Source organism: Scyliorhinus canicula, chromosome 4 (assembly GCF_902713615.1).
Source record: "Scyliorhinus canicula chromosome 4, sScyCan1.1, whole genome shotgun sequence".
NCBI classification, from domain to species: Eukaryota; Metazoa; Chordata; class Chondrichthyes; order Carcharhiniformes; family Scyliorhinidae; genus Scyliorhinus; species Scyliorhinus canicula.
The window spans coordinates 236,223,989-236,247,193 of NC_052149.1; the positions used below are offsets into that span (position 1 = coordinate 236,223,989).

General features: G+C 44.2%; 1 protein-coding gene across 4 annotated transcripts in view; it reads right to left on the minus strand.

The window, feature by feature from the left end:
- Nucleotides 1-23,205, minus strand: part of LOC119965493 (protein diaphanous homolog 1-like) — a 421,840-nt gene that overhangs the window by 253,956 nt on the left and 144,679 nt on the right. For all 4 annotated transcript variants that reach the window (XR_005460521.1, XM_038796347.1, XM_038796349.1 and 1 more), the window contains 3 exons: nt 22,199-22,309; nt 20,755-20,873; nt 10,623-10,739 (listed from right to left, as the gene is read on the minus strand). Coding sequence is in view for 3 of the 4 variants with exons in the window: in XM_038796347.1 (XP_038652275.1) it covers nt 10,623-10,739; nt 20,755-20,873; nt 22,199-22,309 (347 nt within the window). In the remaining variant the exon portion in view is untranslated. The remainder of the gene's footprint in view (nt 1-10,622; nt 10,740-20,754; nt 20,874-22,198; nt 22,310-23,205) is intronic.

The window sequence follows — 23,205 nt, forward strand, 5'->3', positions numbered from 1 at the left end:
CTGCAGTGTCGCAGCACTCCCTCAATACTGCAGAGGTGTCAGTTTATTATACTATTAAATTACTCCTGATCAACAGGCAAACAGACAAAAGGTCAAACAGAGGGGACACCAGCTAGTCTACAGACTCTGCTGCACTCAACAATGTGGTAACTGACCAACATAACGCCAACACTCCCGACCCTCTGGTAGCCCCGTAACAATGTAGTAACTACGTGTAGATTGAATTAAATTGGTTCGACGACAGCATCCCTAACCTCAACTGAACGCCTGTTAGCACTCAGGATTTAGGCTTTTGAGGTTACACATTTTGCCAGCATCTACTGGGAATGGATCACATTTTAGGGGCGAGGTGGGGGGGGGGAATGAAGTCAACAGAAAGCAACAGTATGTGGAGTAAAATCCACGTCAATAAACATTCAACCTTCCTGAACTGAAAAAGGAGTTGCCTTTTAATAGTGTTTTTTAAATAAAGGTCATGTTAAACTCATTCTGCTTGACTGTTAAAGCTGCTTTGGGACTGGGAGGGTTAAAGGCTGGATTCCGTCTCTGGTCGAGCAGAACATGTCCTCTATTTCACCTCCACCGAATCGTTTTTCCCCCAGCAGCAGACTTAATATTAAGAATCAACTTTACACAAATATTTATCTAACGGGCGCCGCTAAAAAATCCTCAGCAATTCAAAGATTAATGAACAGTTGAAAGAATGGGAAAATCCTGCTGCAGCCTTGAGACAGACAAAGGAGGGAGGGGCACTGAAGCAGGGCACACTGCGACTGCAGTATGTGCAGCACACAGACACAGAACTACACTGCCATTACCAATTCATTCCATGCAAGATGTGTGTGCTCAAGATTTTATTTGCAAAAATGTGTATGTTTATAGAAATAAATGGTTTTTTAAAAAAAAAATCACAACATATTCCAGGATAATAGTCACTCGCTGCATTTTCCCCCATTTTCATCAGCCTCAATTTTCAGTCTGACTGCTGACAGTCTGGTGTGATGGTGGCGAGGGATGAAAATAGCTTTAATCGAACTGTCTCGCAATTTAATTTATTAGAGAGAGGCTCACGAGTAAGCCTTTGCTCAATAATCCCCGAAAAAGCTTTCTCGCAAATTGAAGCTGCCAGGTTCCTCCTGGGGGTGGGGTGAGGAGAATGAAGTGAAGGGGGGAGAGAGAGAATGAAGTGCAGGGGGGGGGGGGGGGGGGGGGGGGGGGGGGGGTGAGAGAGAGCTGCGTTATAATATTGGTGCCAGTACCGCAGAATGCTGCAAAATGGAGTTTGTGAAGGAGACATGAAGGAAAATGAATCACTGAACACAAAGGAGCTTGCATGTGTTTTTTTTTAATAACACCACCAAAACAGGGCTTTTCTCGGACAAAAATTCCCAGAAAAGGTTGGGGAAGAAACAAAGGAAGGGTTTCAAGCATTTTTTGGTTTAAAACATTTCTCGGAATTTTTTTTAAAAAAGATTTTATAAAAACTGACTGTGGTTTGGCAATGCAGCTGCATTCATTGTTACGACCATCTGTCCAGAATTAGAGACGTGCACTTTGGTTCAATTCAGAAACATAAACAACATCGTGTAACGGACTGCCGTCTCTTACAGCATATGGGGAAATTGAAAAACACGCAAAAGAACATTTTAAAATGTAAAACAGTGAGAAAAATAAAGAAAAATAAAGATTTCATTGTGCATTTTTTTTAAACAGGGACAACACCCAGCCTTTTACTTAAAGGGCAACAGTGACACCTACTGTTTCAAAGCAGTCGGTACCACAGCCCTCTGGAATCTGACAGCTGCCTGTCAGAGAGAAACCACGCCCCCACTCCCTGCATATATTATTTTTTAAAGCTGGTCTGTCACCTGAAATTATTTTTTAAAAATGTTTAAATACGACTCAAAACGGTTATTAAATACTTATACGAACAATTTATTGAAAGATTTCAACAAATTGTGACAATTCATGCTTTATTCCCCTGACGAAACACTATGGCAGATCTACACTGCTAATTCTACATCACATTTAAGGGTTTTTGGAGGCAACTTTAACTGCGTGGGTTCTTTCCGGGTGTGCCGGCTTCTTCCCATTGTCCAAAGATGTGCAGGTTAAGTGGATTGGCTATAATCAACGTGCGGCGGCTACGGGGATAGGGCAGGGGAATGGGTCTAGGTAGAATGGTCTTTTGGAGGGTCGGTGTACACTCAATGGGCTGATTGGCCTCCTTCGTGATTGGAGGGATTCTCTGGAAGCATAGAGGGAGAACTCAGCAATCGGACAGCACACCGAGTGTGGATTCTTAAAAAAAAAAGTCAAAACAAACACTTCCCGGGCACGTCAGCGCTAGCAAACCTGCATTTAAGTTCTGAAAAAGAGAAAGCGCTTGCATGTATACATCGGCAATCACAGCTGCAGAAAGCCTCTGAAGCCCTTTATCGTCATTGGGGTAGTCACTATTGCAATGTGGGCAAATGCAGGAACCAGTATATCCACAGCAAACTGCCACAAACAGCAGGGAGATGAATGACTAAGTCTGTTTTGCTATGTTCGACGTTCGTTGAGAGATAAATATTGTCCAGGGTCCGTAGCAGAACTCACCTGCTCTTCTGCGCTATGCCAAAGAAACTTTCATCTTTCATGGGGGGTAAACAGGTATCAGTGTAATATCTCATGCAAAAGATGGTACCCTGACAGTACAGCATTTCCTCAGTACTACACTGGCAGCATTTCGGCCTAGATTATGCGGTCAGGTCACTGGCAGTAGGACCTGAATTCACAGCCCTCTGGCTCAGAGGGCAAAGTTCCAGAGTGAGGCAGGGCTGATGCTGTATCCTCTGGGTTTTGGGCAAGTGCGGTATTTTGGGGGGAATTGCGTGCGTACTGAACCCCAGCTAAACAGAGACTCGAGTGGTTTAGAGAATACAAAACAAGATAACGCATCTCCGGGTCGATCAGAATCTGTCACTCCAAAGTAAGTATCGGGAGGAAGAATAATGAACCTTTCACAGAAAATTATTCCATCTATATTTTTAAAAACTGTACTTCAGGACAAAGTCTAAAAGCATATCGCTGTGTGGAAAAACTGTGGTTCTGATGATGGAACAACACTGCCACCTACAGGCTTCATCACTTACAATGGCTGGTTTGAAATGGGAGTATATAAATAACTCATGTAAAATTTTGCGCTTGCACTCGGTCACTCATATTGAAACTGTTCTTTTCTTCAGCAACGTTCTGACATGAATTCAATAAATCAGCACTGACCAAGGCCTCCTTTTGCTTCAAGCCATTCTGATTGGAGGCTGCAAGTTTCAAATTTGAAAAGGGTCACAAGTTACAATGAGGTAATGGGCGACTTGTCTCAACCGCAGTCTGCGAGCTTGTACAAAAAGAATATTGTATCGCCAAGGCTTTCACAAAGAGCAGAATTGACGCATTAAAAGCCCATGTTCAATTCCTGTATATCTGACCTGACATGCACTCAGAACAATGAGGAAATGTTTTCCTACAGTCTGAACTTATTAATCAGATGTTGAAATGCTTCTTTCATTAAAAAAAAAACTCTTCAGTCAAAAATCAAAACAATTTACTGTGTCTAGCAAGAGCTGTCACACTGTGGAAAAACAAGGGCTAGCATAGTACGCAGGAGAATAATGCATTCATTACATCCTGAACAGAGGTCACATCGTGTGGAAGGCAAAGCAAAGTGCTTTTATAGATTGCCTGAGGGTTTCGGAGGAAATTTCCGGAGTATTGCTTCCCTCATCAGTCTTGGGTTTCTGTCTGGTCTCCCAAAAAGATTAAATGGCCATGCAGAGAGAGGGAGCAGTGAATAATAAGGCTGCTCCAATCCGCACAGTGCGACAGGTTTACAGAAGCAACTGGTCCTCCTGGGTTTGACAACCCCAACTATTTACAGTTGCTGCGCGGCCTCAATTCCCCCACTCTGTCTAATCCCTTCCAGCCCTACACCCTCCCCTCAAACTTACTTTTGCTCACTTTGTCCTCTTGGCCATCCTCCTTTCTCTTCACCCCATCATTGGTGGTCATATGTTCAGCTGTCTAGCCCCCGTCTTCAGGCATTCTCAGGCAACAACTCTTCTTTCTGTCCTCTCTCCCACCCTCAGGTCATGCTCACAAAACTCTCTGATGGTATTGGGAAAGAGGAGTTGTCACATTGGGAAGAGGTCGCACCATGAGGGGTGAGGGTCGGGAAGGGAGGACAGTCAGTGCACAGACTCTGCACAGACAGTGACCCAAGCCAGGAATCGAACCTGGGACCCTGACGCTGTGAAGTCACTGTGCTAATCACTGTGCGACCGTGTCACCCATTAGCGATTTAAATTGCTTGTCAGCTGGTTCCCAGCCCAGCCCAATTGCCCAGAGGAAGTTAGCGCTTCTGGGCCATTGCTGGGTAAACCCTCACGTGGGAACTTCCTTCGAGGGATTTGGGGTCCACCCTAAATGCGACGCTGGGGAACAAGGACGTTATGGTCCCTGTATTTAGTTTATCAGCAATTTATTCAGGCTGCCAGACATCTGAAAAGTAACTGCAAAAATATAAAATAAATGCTTCAGAGACTGTAAGACAGCTAGAATAAGGACATCAACAATTGTCACACTGAATAAACCAGACAGCATCTTCATTGATAAAGCAATAGTGCCACCTGCTGTTCAACATCATTCACTACAATCAGAACTGACATAACCCCAAACATTCGAACATGAAAAGCTCTGTTTTGGAGGACAGTAAATGCTATTCCAGTAGATTTCCCAATATTCAATAATGCAGGGTATGCAATTCTGTGGGTTGCACAGGTGTGTACCAGGGAGTCTCATTACCAGCGATAAAAGTTTAAAATGAACATTTGCAGCATCTTGAAAACATCGCAAGAGAATCGTTACAGCATAGAGGCTATTCGGCCCATCAAGCCCATATGCTCTTCAAACTGAATGCCCGGGGGAGTGGGGGAGGGGGTCAGTTGCATGGATATTTAAAATATCAAAATGTGAGAAGATAGAGGGGCAGGTCAATGAGGCTGATTGTTACCAGAAGGTGAAAAGGGTTCAAATCCAACCACGGCAGGTGGTCAAGTAAGAATTACATTTTTGAAAAATCTGGAATTAAAAGTCTAATGATGACCATGAAACCAGTGCCGATTGTCGTAAAAACCCATCTGGTTCACTAATGTCCTTCAGGGAAGGAAACCAGCCGTCCTTGTCCTGGCTATATGTGACTCCAGACCCACACAGCGATGCAGTTGACTAACTGCCCCTCCCTGAAATGGCCTAGCAAGCCATCACGAGGGATAAAATACTGAACAAGCTATTGGGATTAAAGGCAGACAAGTCCCCAGGGCCTGATGGCCTACATCCTCAGGTCTTTAAAGGAAGTACCAGCAGAGATAGTGGAGGGATAGGCTATAATATTCCTGAAATTCCATGGATTCTGGAAAGGCTAATAATATTCAAAAAGAGAGAAAGGCAAAAAAGTAAGAAATTATCGACCAGTTAGTTTAATGTCCTGTTATTTTGAAACTCTTGGAATCCATTATTAAGGAATTAGTCACAGGACATTTGGAAAGTCAAATCGCAATCCATCAGCGTCAGCATGGCTTTATGAAGGGTAAATCATGTTTGACTAATGAGGGGCTGATTTAGCGCAGGGCTAAATCGCTGGCTTTGAAAGCAGACCAAGGTAGGCCAGCAGCACGGTTCAATTCCCGTACCAGCCACCTCGAACAGGCGCCGGAATGTGGCGACTAGGGGCTTTTCACAGTAACTTTATTTGAAGCCTATTTGTGGCAATAAGTGATTTTCATTTCATTTCAATTTTCTTCGAAGATGTAACAAGCCAAGTGGATCCTGTTGATATAGGGTGCCTGGACTTCCAGAAGGCAGTTGATAAGGTAACACACAAAAGGTTAGTGCACAAGATAAGTTCCCATGGGATTGGGGGTAATATTTTAGCTTGGACAGAGAATTTGCAAACAAACAAAAAGCAGAGAGTCGGGATAAATAGGTCCTTTTTCTGGACGGGATGCTGTAACTAGTGGGGTGCTACAGGGTTCGGTCCTCAGGCCCCAACTATTTACAATCTATATTGATGACTTGGATACAGGGAGCCAAATTTTCAGATGGCACTAAAATAGGTGGGAAAGCAAGTTACAATGAGGAAATAAGAAATTTACAAATGGATATAGATAGGCCAATATTCGGTCATAAGAATTTAATGTGGCGAAGTGTGAATTTATCCATTTAGGTCAGAGGAATAAAAAGGCAAATTATCTACATGGAGAGAAACTTCAAAATGCTTCGGAGAAGAGGGATACGGGTGTCCTCGTGCATAAATCGCAGAAAGTTAGTGAGCAGGTGCAGCAGGTAGTAAGGAGGACAAATTGAATTTTGGCATTCATTGCTAATGGAATAGAGTATAAAATTGAGGCGCTGTTGCAATTGCACAGGACATGGTGAGACTGCATCTGGAGTACTGCGCAGAGCTTGGGTCCCATTATTTGAGGAAGGATGTAGATGCATTAGAGACTGTTCACAGAAGGTGCACTGGATTGATTCCAGGGATGAAGGACTTGTATTATGAAGGGAGACTGAGCCGTTAAGCCCTGTCCTCTCTGGAGTTTAGAAGAATGATAGGAAATCTAATTGAGGATTATAAGGTGCTATAGAGCAGTGCTACTCAAAGTGTGGTACGCGTACCGGTACGCAAGCCATCGTCTGCCGGTACGTGGAGTGTTTCCAGAAAAGAAAGAGACAGTAGTGATATTCAACGCAATGGGAAACTGCCGGTCCCTGGCACACTGAAAAAAAAAACTGCCGGTCCGCCACATCAGATAGTTTGAGAATCACTGCTATAGAGGATTGGCCGGGTGGACGTAGAGTGGATGTTTCCCCTTGTTGGGCACTCTGGAACAAGAGGCCATAGTTTTAGCGTAAGGGGGGCTGATTTAAAACCGCAATGAGGAGGAATGACTTCACTCCTGTTGAATTCTCGAGCTCAGGGTGCAGTGGATGCCTGAATAGTAAACAAATTTGAGGAGATAGATAGGTTTTCAATTAGCAATGGGATGAAGGATTGTGGGGAGCGTGTAGGAAGGTGGAGATGAGGTCAGACATGGTCGGATTGAAACGTGGAGCGGGCCCCAGAGGCTGAATTGCCTCCTCCTGCTCCTAGTTCTCATGTTTAGGTTCAAGAGCAGCTCAGTAAGTCGCACTCCTCTGTCCTTCTCCTGTACCCCCACAAATTACTTTTCCCTTTTCCGGGTTCTCATCCAATTATCTTCTGAAAGCCACGATTGAATCTTCCCCCATCACCCTTTCAGACAGTGCATTTTAGATTGTAAGCACTTGTTATGTAAGAAATATTGTCCTCAACACTTCTTCGGCCAATCACAGTATCCTCAGATAGTTTATCCCTCTGCCGGTGGAAATAGTTTCTCCTCACCTACTGGCCCCTAAACATTTTGAGCACATCCATCAAATCTTCTCTCAACCTTTACAAAAGTTTACAAAAACTATGAGGGGCATTGACAGAGTGGATAGTCCGAAGCTTTTTCCCAGGGTGGAAGAGTCAATTACTAGGGGACAAAGGTTTAAGATGCGAGAGACAAAGTTCAGAGGAAATGTGCGATGCAAGTTGTTTTGTACACCGAGGGTAGAGGGTGCCTGGAACTCACTGCTGGAGGAGGGGGTGGTGGAAGTAGGTACAATCGTGACGTTTAAGGGGCATCTTGACAAATGCATGAACAGGATGGGAATAGAGGGATACAGGGCCAGGAAGTGTAAAAGGTTTAAGGTTAGGCGGGCAGCATGGTCGGCACAGGCTTGGAGGGCCGAAGGGCCTGTTCCTGTGCTGTACCTTTCTTCGTTTGTTCTTTTCATCTCAAAAGGGCAACACGATAGCACTGTGGTTAGCACTGTTGCTTCACAGCTCCAGGTTCCCAGGTTCGATTCCCGGCTTGGGTCATTGTCTGTGCGGAGTCTGCACGTTCTCCCCGTGTCTGCGTGGGTTTCCTCCAGGTGCTCTGGTTTCCTCCCACAGTCCAAAGATGTGCAGGTTAGGTGGATTGGCCATGGTAAATTGTCCTTAGTGTCCAAAAAGGTTGGGTGGGGCTACTGGGTTATGGGGATGGGGTGGCGGTGTGGGCTTGGGCATGGTGCTCTTCCAGGGCGGCACGTGATGCAGTGGTATCACTGAGAATGCAGCATTAAGGACCCGGGTTAGAATCCCGGCCCAGGGTCACTGTCTGTGTGGAGTTTGCTCACTCACCCTGTGTCTGCGTGGGTTTCACCCCCACAGCCCAAAGATGTCCAGGTTAGGTGGATTGGCTACGCTAAATTGTCCTTAATTGGGAAAAAAAAATTGGGTTTCTAAATTTATTTTTAAAAAGGGCATGGTGGTCTTCCAAGGGCCGGTGCAGACCCGATGGGCCGAATGACCTCCTTCTGCACTGTAAATTCTGTGAGCTATTCTATAAAAACAACCCCAGCTTCCCGACAGATCTTCGCATTCAGATTGAGGGTCCAAATACTAGTGATCGAACACTACAAAAAAAAAGCTCCTCTAAACTTCCAGCCTCAAAATTCAGACAGGATCGACGGGCTGAAAAAAACAAAGAACAAAGAAAAGTACAGCACAGGAACAAGCCCTTCGGCCCTCCAAGCCTGCACCGACCATGCTGCCCGTCTAAACTAAAATCTTCTGCACTTCCGGGGTCCATACCCCTCTATTCCCATCCTATTCACGTATTGGTCAAGATGCCCCTTAAATGTCACTATCGTCCCCGCTTCCACCACCTCCTCCGGCAGCGAGTTCCAGGCACCCACTACCCTCTGTATAAAGAACTTGCCTTGTTCATCTTCTCTAAACCTTGCCCCTCGCACCTTAAACCTATGCCCCCTAGTAATTGACCCCTCTACCCTGGGAAAAAGTCCCTGACTATCCACTCTGTCTATGCCCCTCACAATTTTGCAGACCTCTATCAGGTCGCCCCTCAACCTCCAAAAACACACCTGGTTCACTAATGTCATTTATGGAAGGAGATCTGATCTGTTCTTATCTCGTCTGGCCTACATGTGACTCCAGGTCCACAGCAATGTGGTTGACTCTTAAAAGCCCCCCCCCCCCCCCCCCCCCCCCCCCCCCCCCCCCCCCCGCCCCCTTGCTGAAATGGCCTAGCAAGACACTCAGTTCAAGAGCAATTAGGGATGGGCAACAAATGCTGGTGCAAACACAGCAAACACAGATTTAGCACAGTGGCTTGTAATGCAGAACAACGGCAGCAGCGCGGGTTCAATTCCTGTACCAGCCTCCCCGAAGAGGCGCCGGAATGCGACTAGGGGCTTTTCACAATAACTTCATTGAAGCCTACTTGTGAAATAAGCGATTATTACTATTATTATTAAAAGAATAGGGAGCGAGGGAAAGTGTGCGTGGTTTTGGGGCAGACGAGGGCCTTGGAAATTGAAGGCACGACCGACAACGATGCAGCAAAGGAAACAGAGGGATGTGCAGGAGTCCAGAATTGGAAGAGCAGAGTTTAGCGTCTTGGAAATGGGTAGAATTTCTTGGTGGCGGCATGGCAGCACAGTGGCTAGCACTGTTGCTTTACAACACCAGGGTCCCAGGTTCGATTCCCGGCTTAGGTCACTGTGTGTGCAGAGTCTGCATGTTCTCCAGGTGCTCCGGTTTCCTCCCACAAGTCCTGAAAGACGTGCAGGTTAGGTGAATTGGACATTCTGAATTCTCCCTTCGTGTACCCGAACAAGGTTTTAAGTAGGAGGCTGAAAAGAATTGTCATTTGTAGGGGAGGCAAAGTTACCATGACAACTTACATCAGTGATGGTCAACGTATTCTGTCACCTACAACACATCTGTGGGATTTCTCAGCCAGTGTGTTTTCTTATGAAATTTAACAGGAAGCACAATAATCCACTCTCTACTCAAAGACATCCCCGCAGCAAAGGTTTTCTGCCAACTCTTTCTGTCGACATCGCACGTCAAATAAAAAGGACTGTTATGTGGCGATGAGTGGCACTTGGTCGAATACCCTTCCAAAAACTATGAACCAAACTGATGCTTTAAAAGTGGTTGAAGTACTGGGAGAGTGGTTGAAGTACTGGGAGAGTGGTTGAAGTACTGGGAGAGTGGTTGCTTGAACTGCACCCAACAAAAATCAACAAAATGAAAGAACACAGGAGAAATTGTTTAAATCTGCTGCAGATAATCAGCCTTTTTCATTGTCAAAAAATTATCTCGATCATTATATGAACTCCTATCATCAAAGTATTCTTCCTCACTGATCTTTGAAACACAGACATTCATTATTTTCCGCCAATTTTAATCCCTCCAACCTCTCACCCATTGCGCTAGTTACAGGCTTGTTTTCGCTTGGACTATTGCTCGAGTAATCTGCAAATATTCTTCCATATATATAGGACAGAGAACCCAAAACCAAGATGGAGCAGACACAGGGTATAAACCTAAACAAGTATTGAGCAGGAAAAAATCCTAGTGTGTTACAAGTGACATTTACAACCCGATGTAAATATTATGAAATGTTTATGGGTAAGTAGCATTCCAAACTGACACTGAAGACACCTACCTGACTTGGTAATCATTGCGAATCAGAAGCAAGTGCTGAAGGATGGACAGGAAGTACTGTTCTGCTTTGGAGTCCTTCACAGTGTTCAGCAGCATCTGGAAGATTTCATTCACATCTGTACAGCTATTGTTAAGGGAACATATCAACAATACCTTGATTCTTGTGGATAAAGTAGTCTATTCAGTTCCGCATCGCAGGATCCCATAGAATGTTGCTGAAAGTTGAACGGAAGACGGGGAGGAAAGAAATCCTTCCAACGTAAAAGGACATGTCTACCACATTAAAACAGAAAGGTTGAGGGAACACCACATGACAGAAGAGAACCAGGCCCAGGTTTTCACTACTGAAGGAGGAAGCTCGAGGGAAATCTCCCGGCTCTCCGGAGTCACCTTGGTAGAAAAGCCCCCTGAATGGCATGGCTTTCACTCTGGGCATCCGGGGGTGGTGGAGCAGTGGAGAAATGGATGAACGACAGAGCCAGGCCCACTGCCCCCAGAAGCAAATCGGAGGCAGCCACAGGAACGACTGGTTCACAGGTCCACACAGTTCTGACTCTTTGCCCCAGTGCATAAGACTGTTACCTTCCCGCCCCCCAGCCCTGGCCCCTCACATATGGGATAATACAGACAATGAGGACAGATGTAAGACAATTTTCAGTAGAACAGTAGTTGGCCTCATTATGTATGTTTGGGTGAAAACCCAGACTCAAAAATATTGTTTTCAGCAGGGATTTCAGTTCTGACAGCTGGAGGGGAATTGGCAACTTTGTTTGATTGATATCTTTAAGTGGTTATAATAAATTGCTCTATGATTTATTTTGTCAATGTCTGAATTTTTATTGGTGCAATGTTAAAAGGTGTTACGTGCTTGAAGCCTCTGTTAGCGATACTGTAGTGCTATGTTCAATTGAAAATTTTATGGGATTGTGGGATCAGCACTTTTTATAAATGCAAGTTCTCATTCTTAGTGATTGCTGTCATTAACCCAACTACCGATGGCCACGAATAGCATCCAGCCCACTTGTGGACGCCCACAAAAATGCTGAACAAGCCAAGTTTAATATCAGGACAATTCTGGGAGTGATGGTGGGCTAAGTGGTTTGGAAAGGTAAGGGAGTACATTATTGATGATACCCCTTAACCCTGCACTACGTCTCCCCCTGCTGATACCTGTATCCCTGCACTTCCCTCGTAAATAATATGGCCTCCCTCTACTCATTATGCTCCCACCCGCCAGTAATAGCTACACCATGCATTCCTCCCAGTCAACACACCCACAAACCTGCATTCCCTCCCTGTCGACAATACCCTCATAGTCCTACGCGTTTCCTCCATTGATTACAGCCAAACCCCAAATCATAACCCATCTTTTCTCTCCCAGGTGCCAACAAACCTGGTGTCCATTTCCAGTACTTTCTGTTTATAGCAGAGAATTTTCAACAATTTATTTCAACTTTTTATTTTAGACCCACCCAGATAGAACCATGAAAAAAGGCAAAAATTAACCAAAGCTGAACAGTAGACTAAGAGCTAGCAAGCCCTCGCAGTTAACAGTTGATTTTGAGCAGCGGTTAATTGGTGTGGTTTCTATTCGTATTGCAGGCCAAGATGAGCTCAGTGACTGAGGATGACAGAACTAATGGAGCAGCAATATAGACACAATCCTTTCCTTTTTATATAAATGAATCATTTGCTGTCATAGACTAAGCACTTTAGTATGGAAACTGCATGCACGAGGCAGACACACTGATTGGTAATCACACCGCGTTGTTTGAAGGATCCACATTTAGTGCGCCCATTATGTATCTAATACCAGTCTTCAATGCAAAATTAGGAGAGAACTCTGCCATGAATTTTATAATGCCACAGAATTTAAATGATTCAGCACTACTGTCATAATTACAAGGTCTTAAATATTCCCCCATTATCACTGCACAATTCATACATCTGCATGTGAAATAGAAACATCCTTTTTATCCCCTGCCTATTCATTTGCAATTCTAATTGAAGGAGTCGGAATGTCTTACCTGAACCACACACAATTTCTTTTTGAAGGAACAAATAACATCTACAGAACAATTATAATCTCAATAGCCCAATCGCTTTGCCCAACTAAAAATACCATCAAAACGATTAAAACTTTTAAAAGAAAGTGCTACAAAGTTTAACGCTCAAACTGCAAATACAAAGTTGATTTATAAGAGATGTGCAGATTCACACCCGTCTACTGGCTTTGCCAGTAGATTTCACATCCCATTTTGAGTTTAAAAAAATACTGACTTAATGGGATAGCTACCATAGGTGTGAAGGGATGAATGGCATCTGTCTGCACTGTTATATTTGATGATTTAGTGCATAAGTTGCATGCCTAAGTCACAGATCTAAATATTCCACTCAACCACTAGAGCACCTTGGGACATTTCACTACTTTACAAAGACTTTATATAAATGGAAGTGAATGTTAGCTGAGCCATGTTATGTCTCAGACCCGGTCCCTGGCATGGGCAATATGCCTGGTACCCTGGAAGTGCCTTGCCAGCTTGTCAGTGCCTTTCCAAGCATCCTGGCATAACCAGGGTGTCATTGCCAAGTGCCAAGCTGGCAGTGCCAAGGTGCCAGTGGGAGTGCCAGGGTACCGTCCTGCCCAGAGCTAGACGGCCTGGAGACCCCCCCCCCCCAAGGTGCTGTTACGCCTGATCCATGTTTGTGTGGACCAGTGCTAAACGGCACCGTGGTGAGGTCTCCCAGACATGGAGGTTCACTCCGAAGCCTCGGGAGAATCGGGCACTGACATATTTAAATTAGCCGAATGGCTCAGTTAAATACGTCAATCTGGATCATACCCAACAAGGGCGACATCCAGATCGCGACGAGATCTCGCCAGGTATTCCATTTCTCACAATTCTGGAGAGGAATATTGTGCGATTTAAAGGCCTCATCCAATCAACAAGTCGGGTGCGACGAGGCCATTTGATCGCACCCATTGTAAATTGTTTTATTTTTCTGGCCTTGCACAGTTGTTTATTTTATTTGTTCGAAATCTATGGAATCTAGTGGTGATATTCTCTTAGTGAGGACTTTGGATCTGAAACTTTGTCCAGTTTAAACAAAAAGCCATGGTCCCAAAATTGGATCAGACCAAAATTTGTGAGCCTGGTACTGGGATCAGAAAATAAAAGGTGCAATTATGACTGTTGCACAAAGGAGTTGTTTTCCTGTCATTCGTTGTTAATACTCATGGTCTCCAGAGCTCTGTTCTCAAAACACAATCTGACCACAGCTCTGTGCAGTTTGATCAGGACTTGATGCCTGGCCCGCCCCAAACCTTGATGATGTGAAGGCAGAAAACAGAAATACTACTGAAACAGCCTAAGTGAGTCAATGGGGGTGGTTTCCTTTCTCAAATTCTCTCACGGCCGTGAAATTTGTCACTAAAGGATTTGCCAGAAACTGCAAATCACATCGTGATAGCTTGAAAATCTTCTGCAAAACAAACGTCAAACTCCATCACTTTCACCCACATTGTTTCCATGCAGAATCTTTTGGAAAAAAAGTCAGTGACTGGTTTCAAATTCGCGACTACGCTTTTAAATTTGATCCCAGGAATGTTAACAAATGGCAGCTGTTCTCCCAACCGTGCTCCAGTTGAGCACAGAAGCAACAACAACTGTCATTAGCACGCTCCCTGCTGACGTCTGACCAACTAGACTCACACCCAAGCAATGATATGGGCAAGGCACAGGCACTGTGCTCGACTATCCTGTAAAGGCTCAGGGAGCCACTTAGCCGTGGTAATTAGAAATGAGTAACGAATGCTGACCGAGAGAATGCAAGGCCTGTGGGACTCTGTTCCAAAAACAACCAAAAAGCTGGCAGGAGGTGGGGCACAGAAAAAACAAACCTGGTGGCACAGAAATTAGTCCCACAATTAAAACCGACTTGATTCTGCGCATGTAATTAACGTAAAATGAACTAGTGGCTGTCCATGTTGTGCCAGCTTTCAGCCCATTAATTACTACCTCAAAGCTATTTTCGAGACTCTAGGTTTATGATGATCAGCCTCAAATGAATGACAGATTGTTGAAACGGAAAGTTTCAGGACAGGATTTATGCTGTTATTGCTAAATGCTAGTAGCCAAGACCAGGAAATTCCACGAATGAGCTATGTATCCATTTTGAGCAGGCGCCACTGCGTTTATGAATTGCAGATCTGCTTTCACCAGAACATGGCTTCCAGAAGATTCAAACCAGATGTTTCCAGCATCGTTGCAAAAGTTTCAGGGTGTTTCCTTTTGCTGTGGTTTTGCTGCCCTCCTGTGGCTCAACTTCATCATAGCAAGCTGCCCTAGCACAGGCCACTCTCAAAACACTGGTTCACACAACTGAAAAGCCGGGCTGCTTTCTGTTAATGGGAAAATGGGGCAAAGTTTAAATCATTGATAAATCTGAACTGTGCTACATTAAGGCCCCGTGCACACACCGGGTCTTTTGATTGAACGACATATAATTTAGCCAAGTTTTGTTGTGCATCGACTTCAAAGCTGAACTAAAACCAAACTCAATTTTCTTCCAAGTCCGGAGACATCGGGGCACATTCTAACTCGAGGGGGATTTCTTGAGGGTGTGGCAAAAACAGAAATATGAAGTAACCAGGCAAACCTAAAATCACCACCAATGCACCAGAGGAATGAATGATGTGCGTAAGAAGTGGTTGGGTTAAAATTCCTTCAAAAGCACCAACTCGGCATGAAGCACGCAGACACAGGCATAAGAAAAATAAAAAACTGAATTTCTAAGAGTTACCCATAAAATATGTTATCCTGGAGCTGTAAAGAAAATTGTAGTCCACGCAGTCAATCTCAACGTTATAAGCAAAATACCACACGTTATCTCCCTGCCATATTAGTTCTGGCAATGAGGGGCACAAACAGGCAGCACAATTCTCATCCTTCTATGTTCCAAACGTCTGCAGTTCAAACTGTTTCTTTTGCGAAAAAGAAAATTTAGACTGTATTTGAATTTGCTGACAATACTCGTGTTCAGGCCCATGCATTTTATGTTAAGTCTTTATCGTTTCTACTATATGGTAGAGTTTGCCGTGTGTGGTCATCAAGGCCGAGCAAATAGTTACCTCTTAGAACCCTTAGAGCCTTGAACAGAGAGAAGGTCTCCCCTGAGCTTTCTTTCTCTCAGTCCTTTATGCTGTGAAGTCACTTGGGATATTTTGTTATGGTAAAGGTGCTATATGAATATTTGTTTCCTGGTCCCTCACATAACGAATAACCAGACTATGTTCCCTAGTCCTAGACTCCCCAAAGTGGAAATTGGCATGGGTCAAGTCTCATACTGAATAAAAGAATAAGGGTATCATTTCAGAACTCGAGTGTGAGGGGTTAAAGGTTTTATTAACACTGGCACCTCCAAATGTCCAACTCTCAAATGTGATCTCTGTTAACTGTGTAAATAATTCATTCAACTTAACTGTGTCTTGTTGGAACTTAAGAACAAAGAGTCATCCAGATTCAAAATATTAGCTCCCTTCTCTCTATTCAGATGCTGTCACATCGACATAGAAACATACATAGAAAATAGAAGCAGGAGGCCATTCGGCCCTGCTCCACCATTCATTATTATGGCTGATCACCAAATTCAATACCCTGACCCCACCTTCCAACCCCCCCATATCCCTGATCCCTTTAGCCCTAAGAGCTATATCTAATTCCTTCTTGAAATGACACAATGTTTTGGCCCTAACTACTTTCTGTGGTAGCGAATTTCACAGATTCACCACTCTCTGGGTGGAAACAATTTCTCCTCACTTCAGTCCTAGAAGGTTCCCCCCTTATCCTCAAACTATGACCCCTAGTTCTGGACTCCCCCACCATCGGGAACATTCTTTCTGAATCTACCCTGTCTAATCCTGTTAGAATGTTATTCTTTGCTTCTATGAGATCCCCTCTAATTCTTTGAAACTCCAAGGAATATAATCATAATCGACTTAGTCTCTCCTTATATGACAGTCCCGCCATCCCAGGAATCAGCCTGTTAAACCTTCCATAGCAAGCACTCCCTCCATAGCAAGAACTTCTAAAAGACTAAATAAACCACATCCACGGGTTCTCCCTGGTCAACTCTGTCAGTTATATCTTTAAAGATTTTTTGTACGTTTTTCGAGCGCGATTTCCCATTCGTAATTCCATGCTGACTTTGTCTGATTATACCACAGCTTTCCAAATGCTGTGCTATGAAATCCTTAATAATGGACTCTAGCAACTTCCCTACTGCAGATGTTAGGCTCACTAGTCTACAGTTCCCCGTTTTCTCTCTACCTTCCTTTTGAATAGCAGAGTTATATTAGCTACCCTCCAATCTGAAGGAACCATTCCAGAGTCCAAAGAATTTTGGAAAACAACCACCGATGGATCTACTATTTCAAGGGCCACTTCCTTAAGTATTCTGGGATGAAGATTATCAGGTCCTGGAGATTTATCCGCCTTCAATCTCATTAATTTCTCCCAAACCATTTCTTGACTAATACTAATTTCCTTCAGCTCCTCCCTGAAACTTGGTGTTTCTCAGAACTTCTGGTGCATTATTCATGTCTTCCTTTGTGAAGACAGAAGCAAAGTATGAATTTAGTTCCTCAGCGATTTCTTTGTCCCCTGTTCTAAATTACCCTGTTTCTGTCTGTAAGGGGCCTACATTAGTTTTTATCAATCTTTTTCTCTTTACATACCGATAAAAACTAAATTTCTATGTTCTCTGCTAATTAAAAAGGTTAAGTGGGGGTTACTGGGTTACGGAGATAGGGTGGATACATGGGCTTGAGTAGGGTGCTCTTTGTAAGGGCCGGTGCAGACTCGATGGGCCAAATGGCCTCCTTCTGCACTGTAAATTCTATGATTTTTTATTTTCATATTGTATTTTCCCCTTCTTAATCAACCCTTTGGTCCCCGTTGGCTGAGTTTTTCCCAATTCTCAGGTCTGTTGCTTTTACATAGAATTTACAGTGCAGAAGGAGGCCATTCGGCCCATCGAGTCTGCACCGGCTCTTGGAAAGAGCATCCTACCCCCGACCCAAGGTCAACACCTCCACCCTATCCGCATAACTCAGTAACCCCACCCAACACTACGGCCAATTTTGGGCACTAAGGGCAATTTATCATGGCCAATCCACCTAATCCGCACATCTTTGGACTGTGGGAGGAAACCGGAGCACCCGGAGGAAACCCACGCACAGACGGGGAGGATGTGCAGTCTCCGCACAGACAGTGACCCAGGCCTTGCTAATTTGTATGCGTCTGCTTTAAATCTAATACTATCTCTAATGCTGAGATTGTCCAGTATTTTCTGTTTTTGTTTAGATTCCAATTTCCGCAGTAATTTGCGTTTATCTTCGAGGTTAATGGTCTTGATGTTTTCACAGTGTTGAAATGAAACATAGATTTCCTCTGAATTTACCCTGGTTATTTAGGCCTTAATTTACCTTCACCATGAGCACCCATCATTCTCCACCCCCACTCGCAGGACCCCTCTCAATCTTCGCCCACCTTTTAATGTTGAAAATAAAGTGAATTTGGAGCTTTTAAGATCGGCAATTAAAACTGGTTTCAGAAAGTCATCACACATGTTTAAGGTAGATACCAGGGGGAAAAAAAACCAATCGAGTATACCCTAAGATAAAGGAGGCCTGTTAAACGTTGTTTATCTGTTGAAGCAACTTCAGCTGGCGTAGTGTTTTGGACAGCTCGCTGAAAAAACAGTGTTGCCAAGAAGGCCAATTTCATAAGAAACTAAGATTAGAACAGGCCCTTCAGAGTGCACAACAGGCAATTTCTATCCCAGGAGTGACGACAGGAAGTTTTCTGTTCTTTCTGACATAACACAGTAACTTTCACATACTTTGCATACTGGAATCTGTAAACAGTTTTATTCCAGGAGGCCCACTTCATCACACAAAAATATGCCACAGCAGTCCAGTGGTTTATCTTTGATCAGTTCATTAACTCTCATAATTTAAATAACAACAAGCTTTTAGGAAGGTGAATCCCTGATGGAAAGCGAGAAGCAAAACAGGCCAATAAATAAAGCTACCTTGGGAGATGTTTGTGCCACACACCAGGCTGATTACTATCAGTTAATTGGATTTTAGCAGCACGTTCCACTAGATCGCTCTGGGCTCATTCAAATCGGGTGGCATCCGAGCGCGGACACTTTTGTACTACTTCCCAGCACCTCCTGCGGCACTTTATTTCTCTTAGGCATTAATGCAACAACTCCTTGCTTTCATATAGCACCATTAAAGCAATAAAATAAATCTCAAGCCAGCTCCAATGTAGACATGAATGGTCACTAGATAAGCAGTGGCACAAACAGAAAAAGTACATTGTTCTAACCACCTGCATTGCGCAAACCATGGTGATCAGAACAAGAGAAGAAACTGGAGGCTGAGTGCAGGGGTGGTGGGGTAAAAACACTGCATTAGCACCAGGCAAATCAGGACGTTAAAAGAACTATGATTAGAGCACCCCAATAAGATAGGAAAGCTTTTAGACAGCAAGAGTTTCAGAATGCTGATCCAATCACAGTGAAGGAACGGTGGTATATTCCCTAGTCAGGGTGGTGTGTGGCTTGGAGGGGAAGGTGCTCCCATGTTGTATCTGCTGCCCTTGTCCTTCGAGATAGTAGAGGTCAGGAAGAACTTGTTGAAGGAGGGCGAGCTGCTGCAGCGCAGATGGAACATTCTGCTGCCACCGTGGCACAGCGGTGGAGGGAGTAAGTGCTTAATGTGGTGGACGAGGCGCCAATCAAGCCGGTTGCTTTGTCCTGGGTGGTATCAAGTTTCTAACTGCACTCATCCAGGTGAGTGAAAAGGATTCCATCACTCCTGACTTGTGCCTTGAACATGGTTGTCAGGCTTTGGGGGAGTCAGGAGATGAATTACTCTCTACAAATTTATCAGCCTCTGACCTGTTTATGTAACCACAGCATTGATATGGTTGGTCCAATTAATATATGGTGAACTACAGCACCCAGGATGTTGATGGTGGGAGATTAAACTATGGTCATATAATTGAACATCGAAGGGAGATGGTTAGATTCACTTTTGTTGGAGATGGTCACTTGTGTGGCATGAATGTTACTTGCCACTTAACAGCCCAAGACTGAATGTTGCCGAGGTCTTGCTACCTATGGGCATGAACGTTTTTGGTATCGGTCATGAAATACAATGCGATCATCAGCAAATGTCCCCACTTTGACTTTATGGAGGAAAGGTGAAGATGGTTAATCTTGGACACTACCTTGAGGAACTCCTACAATGTCATGGGACTGAAATGATTGGCTTCCCACAACCAGCAGCATTCTCCTTTGGGCCAAGTGAAACTCCAAAGAGCATATATTGTGTCCCTGTGATATCCACGGTTTTAGTTCAGTACACTAGGATATTGTGAAAAGGAAATTCGGAGTTCAACAGACTCCACAAGAACCAACTGAAACCAGATTGCTGCCCAGCCTGATCACCGTGCACAGAATTTGAACACATTTAACTGTTCATTTCTACACAAAGTGGGAAGGTTTCAACACCTTGTGTGTGCCAAGGTTTTTCTTTTGAAACTAAATCTACCTCCATGCAAAAAGACACCGGATTGGACTTTCTCGCCGCTCGCTGTCAGGATCATCTGGTCCTGCTTGGCGCCACAATGGTCAGCACTTCTGCCTCACAACGCAGGGACCTGGGTTCACTTTCAACCTCAGGTGACTGGGTGTATGTGGAGTTTGTCCTTTCTCCCCGTGCCTGTGTGGGTTTCCTTCAGGTGCTCCGGTTTCCTCCCACAGTCCAATGATGTACAGGTTATTTTGATTGGCCATGTGAAATTGCCCCTCGGTGCCCAAAGGTTAGGTGGTATTAGAGGGACAGGGTGCGGGATTGGGCTGAGGTATGGTTCTGTCTCGGAGGGTTGGTGCAGACCCGCTGGGCCGAATGGCCTCCTTCTGCACTGTAGGGATGCTAATACTTCTGAGTGGGGTGCCGAATCTCTCGCAGCGGGACCCATTACAATGGGGCCGGAAACATTCTGGCCACAGACAGACACACAGCTACCGGGCACTACCACGTGCGATTGAAAGGATATTCCATTTCTATTCGAACATCTTCGAGGCGGCTTTTCAAATCTTCCGAATCTTCCTCTGCGTGATCATCAAAAACAGATAGCTGCACATTTAGTTCTTCAGCTCCAATTTTCCTCAATTCCTAGAAAACAGTAAATGAGGCAATACAAATACTTCCTGGTGCTGTGGATGCATTAACACTTCTGACCCTTAAACACTTTGCGCCTTAGCATGCCAAGATGTGTAGAGAATTATAGAAATCCAAATGCCCATAAAATGCAAGAGAAGTAGACCATTCAGCTCATCGAGTCCGCTCCACCATTCAGAAATGATAATCCTCAACTCCACTTTCCTACCTTATCCCCATAATCCTCGTTTCATTTACTGACTAAGAATCTGTCTATCTCAGCCTTGAGCATACTTAACGACCCAGCCTATACAGCCCTCTGCGGTAAAGAGTTCCATAGACACACTACGCTCCGAGAAGAAATTCCTCCTCATCTGTGTCTTAAGTGGGCGACCCCTAACTCTGAGATTATGTCTCTGATCCTAGACTCCCCCACAAGGGGAAACAACCTCTCAGCATCTACCCGGTCAGGCCACCCGAGAACCCCATGTCTCAATAAGGTCACCTCTCATTCTTCAAAACTCCAGTGAGTACAGGCCCAACCTTCTCAACCTCTCCTCAAAGAAAATCCCTCAAAACCCAGGATCAACCGAGTGAACATTTGGATCATCTTCTCTACAAGGAGGCAAGTTTTTTAAAATGAGAATTGTTTAGATGCTTTGAGAAAAGGGATGGCATGAGGTAAACTTCAAGTATATGCCGATCACAGTGTGCGCACACTTCAGCACCTCTCTTGACCACTTCGTTGTTAGATTACTCATCCGTTATCCAACATTGGATCAGCCACAATTTCTCGCAGTTAAACACTGCACAGTTCAAATCCATCGCCTCCCTTCACACCATCCTTTCAACAACTCCCAAATACTTTAGATCTTCAGACTATGACCTCTTGAACATGTTTCCTCCCTTTGCCTCAACACCAACAAAGACACATCTAGCTAACTGAGACGAATACTCCGGAATTCCCTTCGGGATTCCCAACATCTCTTCATTTCCATCTCCTCCATTAACAGCCCCCCTTAAAAATGTTCTCATCAGTCATGAATCTGATGCAACCTAATAATTCCTTCTCTGTGTAATTTGCTTACAAGTCATCTACCCAATCAAAATTGTTGATCATTTGCACGAGCAAAGTTCATTTGAAATCACATAGAAACTGACGTCCCCGGGAGATGAGTGTTATTGTATTGACTGAGTTTCTACAGGTGGACAAGAGTCGAATGTAATCAGGATGTCCAAACCTCTAATGTTTCACTCTGTGAATAAATCTATTCTAAGTAAAGATTAGCTTCGGTTTCTTCTTTCATCGGCAGCTATAGGGAGTATAATAAAGCGCTTACCGGTAAGATCTGTTGGAGACCTAAGCGCATGAACTCGCTCCGCAAGTGAATCTTGAAATCGAGTTCATCTGCAGGAATGATGAGGGCATTAACGAACTGCATGCATGCCACCTGACCAAAAGAGAAAAGAGTTGCAGAGCAGTTGAAAGACAGTTTTACCGACGGCGCCTCATTACTGAAAACCCAATTATTTTCACAACATATATAGCCGAGATAATTTAAAGAACCAACGGGTTCGACTGCTGATCACAGTCAGGGCAGGAGTCAGAGTGTTGCCACTGAGCAGAAAAAGAAGAAAAAACATTGGCCTGCGTTCCTCCACCTGAATTTGAGGATGAGAGAGTTTCAGATTCCCACTACCCTTTGTGCTTCACGACATTGCTCCTGAACTCATTTTAACACCACACCCCTTTGTACTGAATTCTTCCTTCAGAGGAAATAGTTTCTCTGTCTATCAACTGCTTCAGTCATCTTAAACACATCAATTAAATCATATCTTTATCTGCTCTATTGATGTAGTCTATGCAAACTCTCCTCATATTATATAACTATTTTCCCTCTTTATCAAACCCTGTTGGAAAATAGGCACAGGACGCTGTTAAGCCAGGCTTTCAGACTCGAAATGCTAGCTCCGTTCCCTCTCCACAGATGCTGTCAGACCTGCTGAGATTGCCCGGCATTTTCTGTTTTTGTTATAAGCCAGATGTCAACTGTGTTCAAGTGTGATCTACCCAAAGGTCCTCACTGCCAAAGTTCACAGTCAGCGTTGATTTGCCAGTACCTCATGGAATCAAACTCCAAGAAAAAAATAAAATAAAATGAGTGGAGAGAAAGAAAATTGGGCACGTCAGCAAAATATACATTAATCGTAAAACTGCAAGGTAATTGTTGAGATTGATGGTGCCCAAATCAAAGTAAAATTGTAAAGAGGATCTGGGCATCACTGGCAAGACTGGCATTTAGTGGCCGTCACCAGCTGCTCAGAGTGATGGTGGTGGATGTTTTTT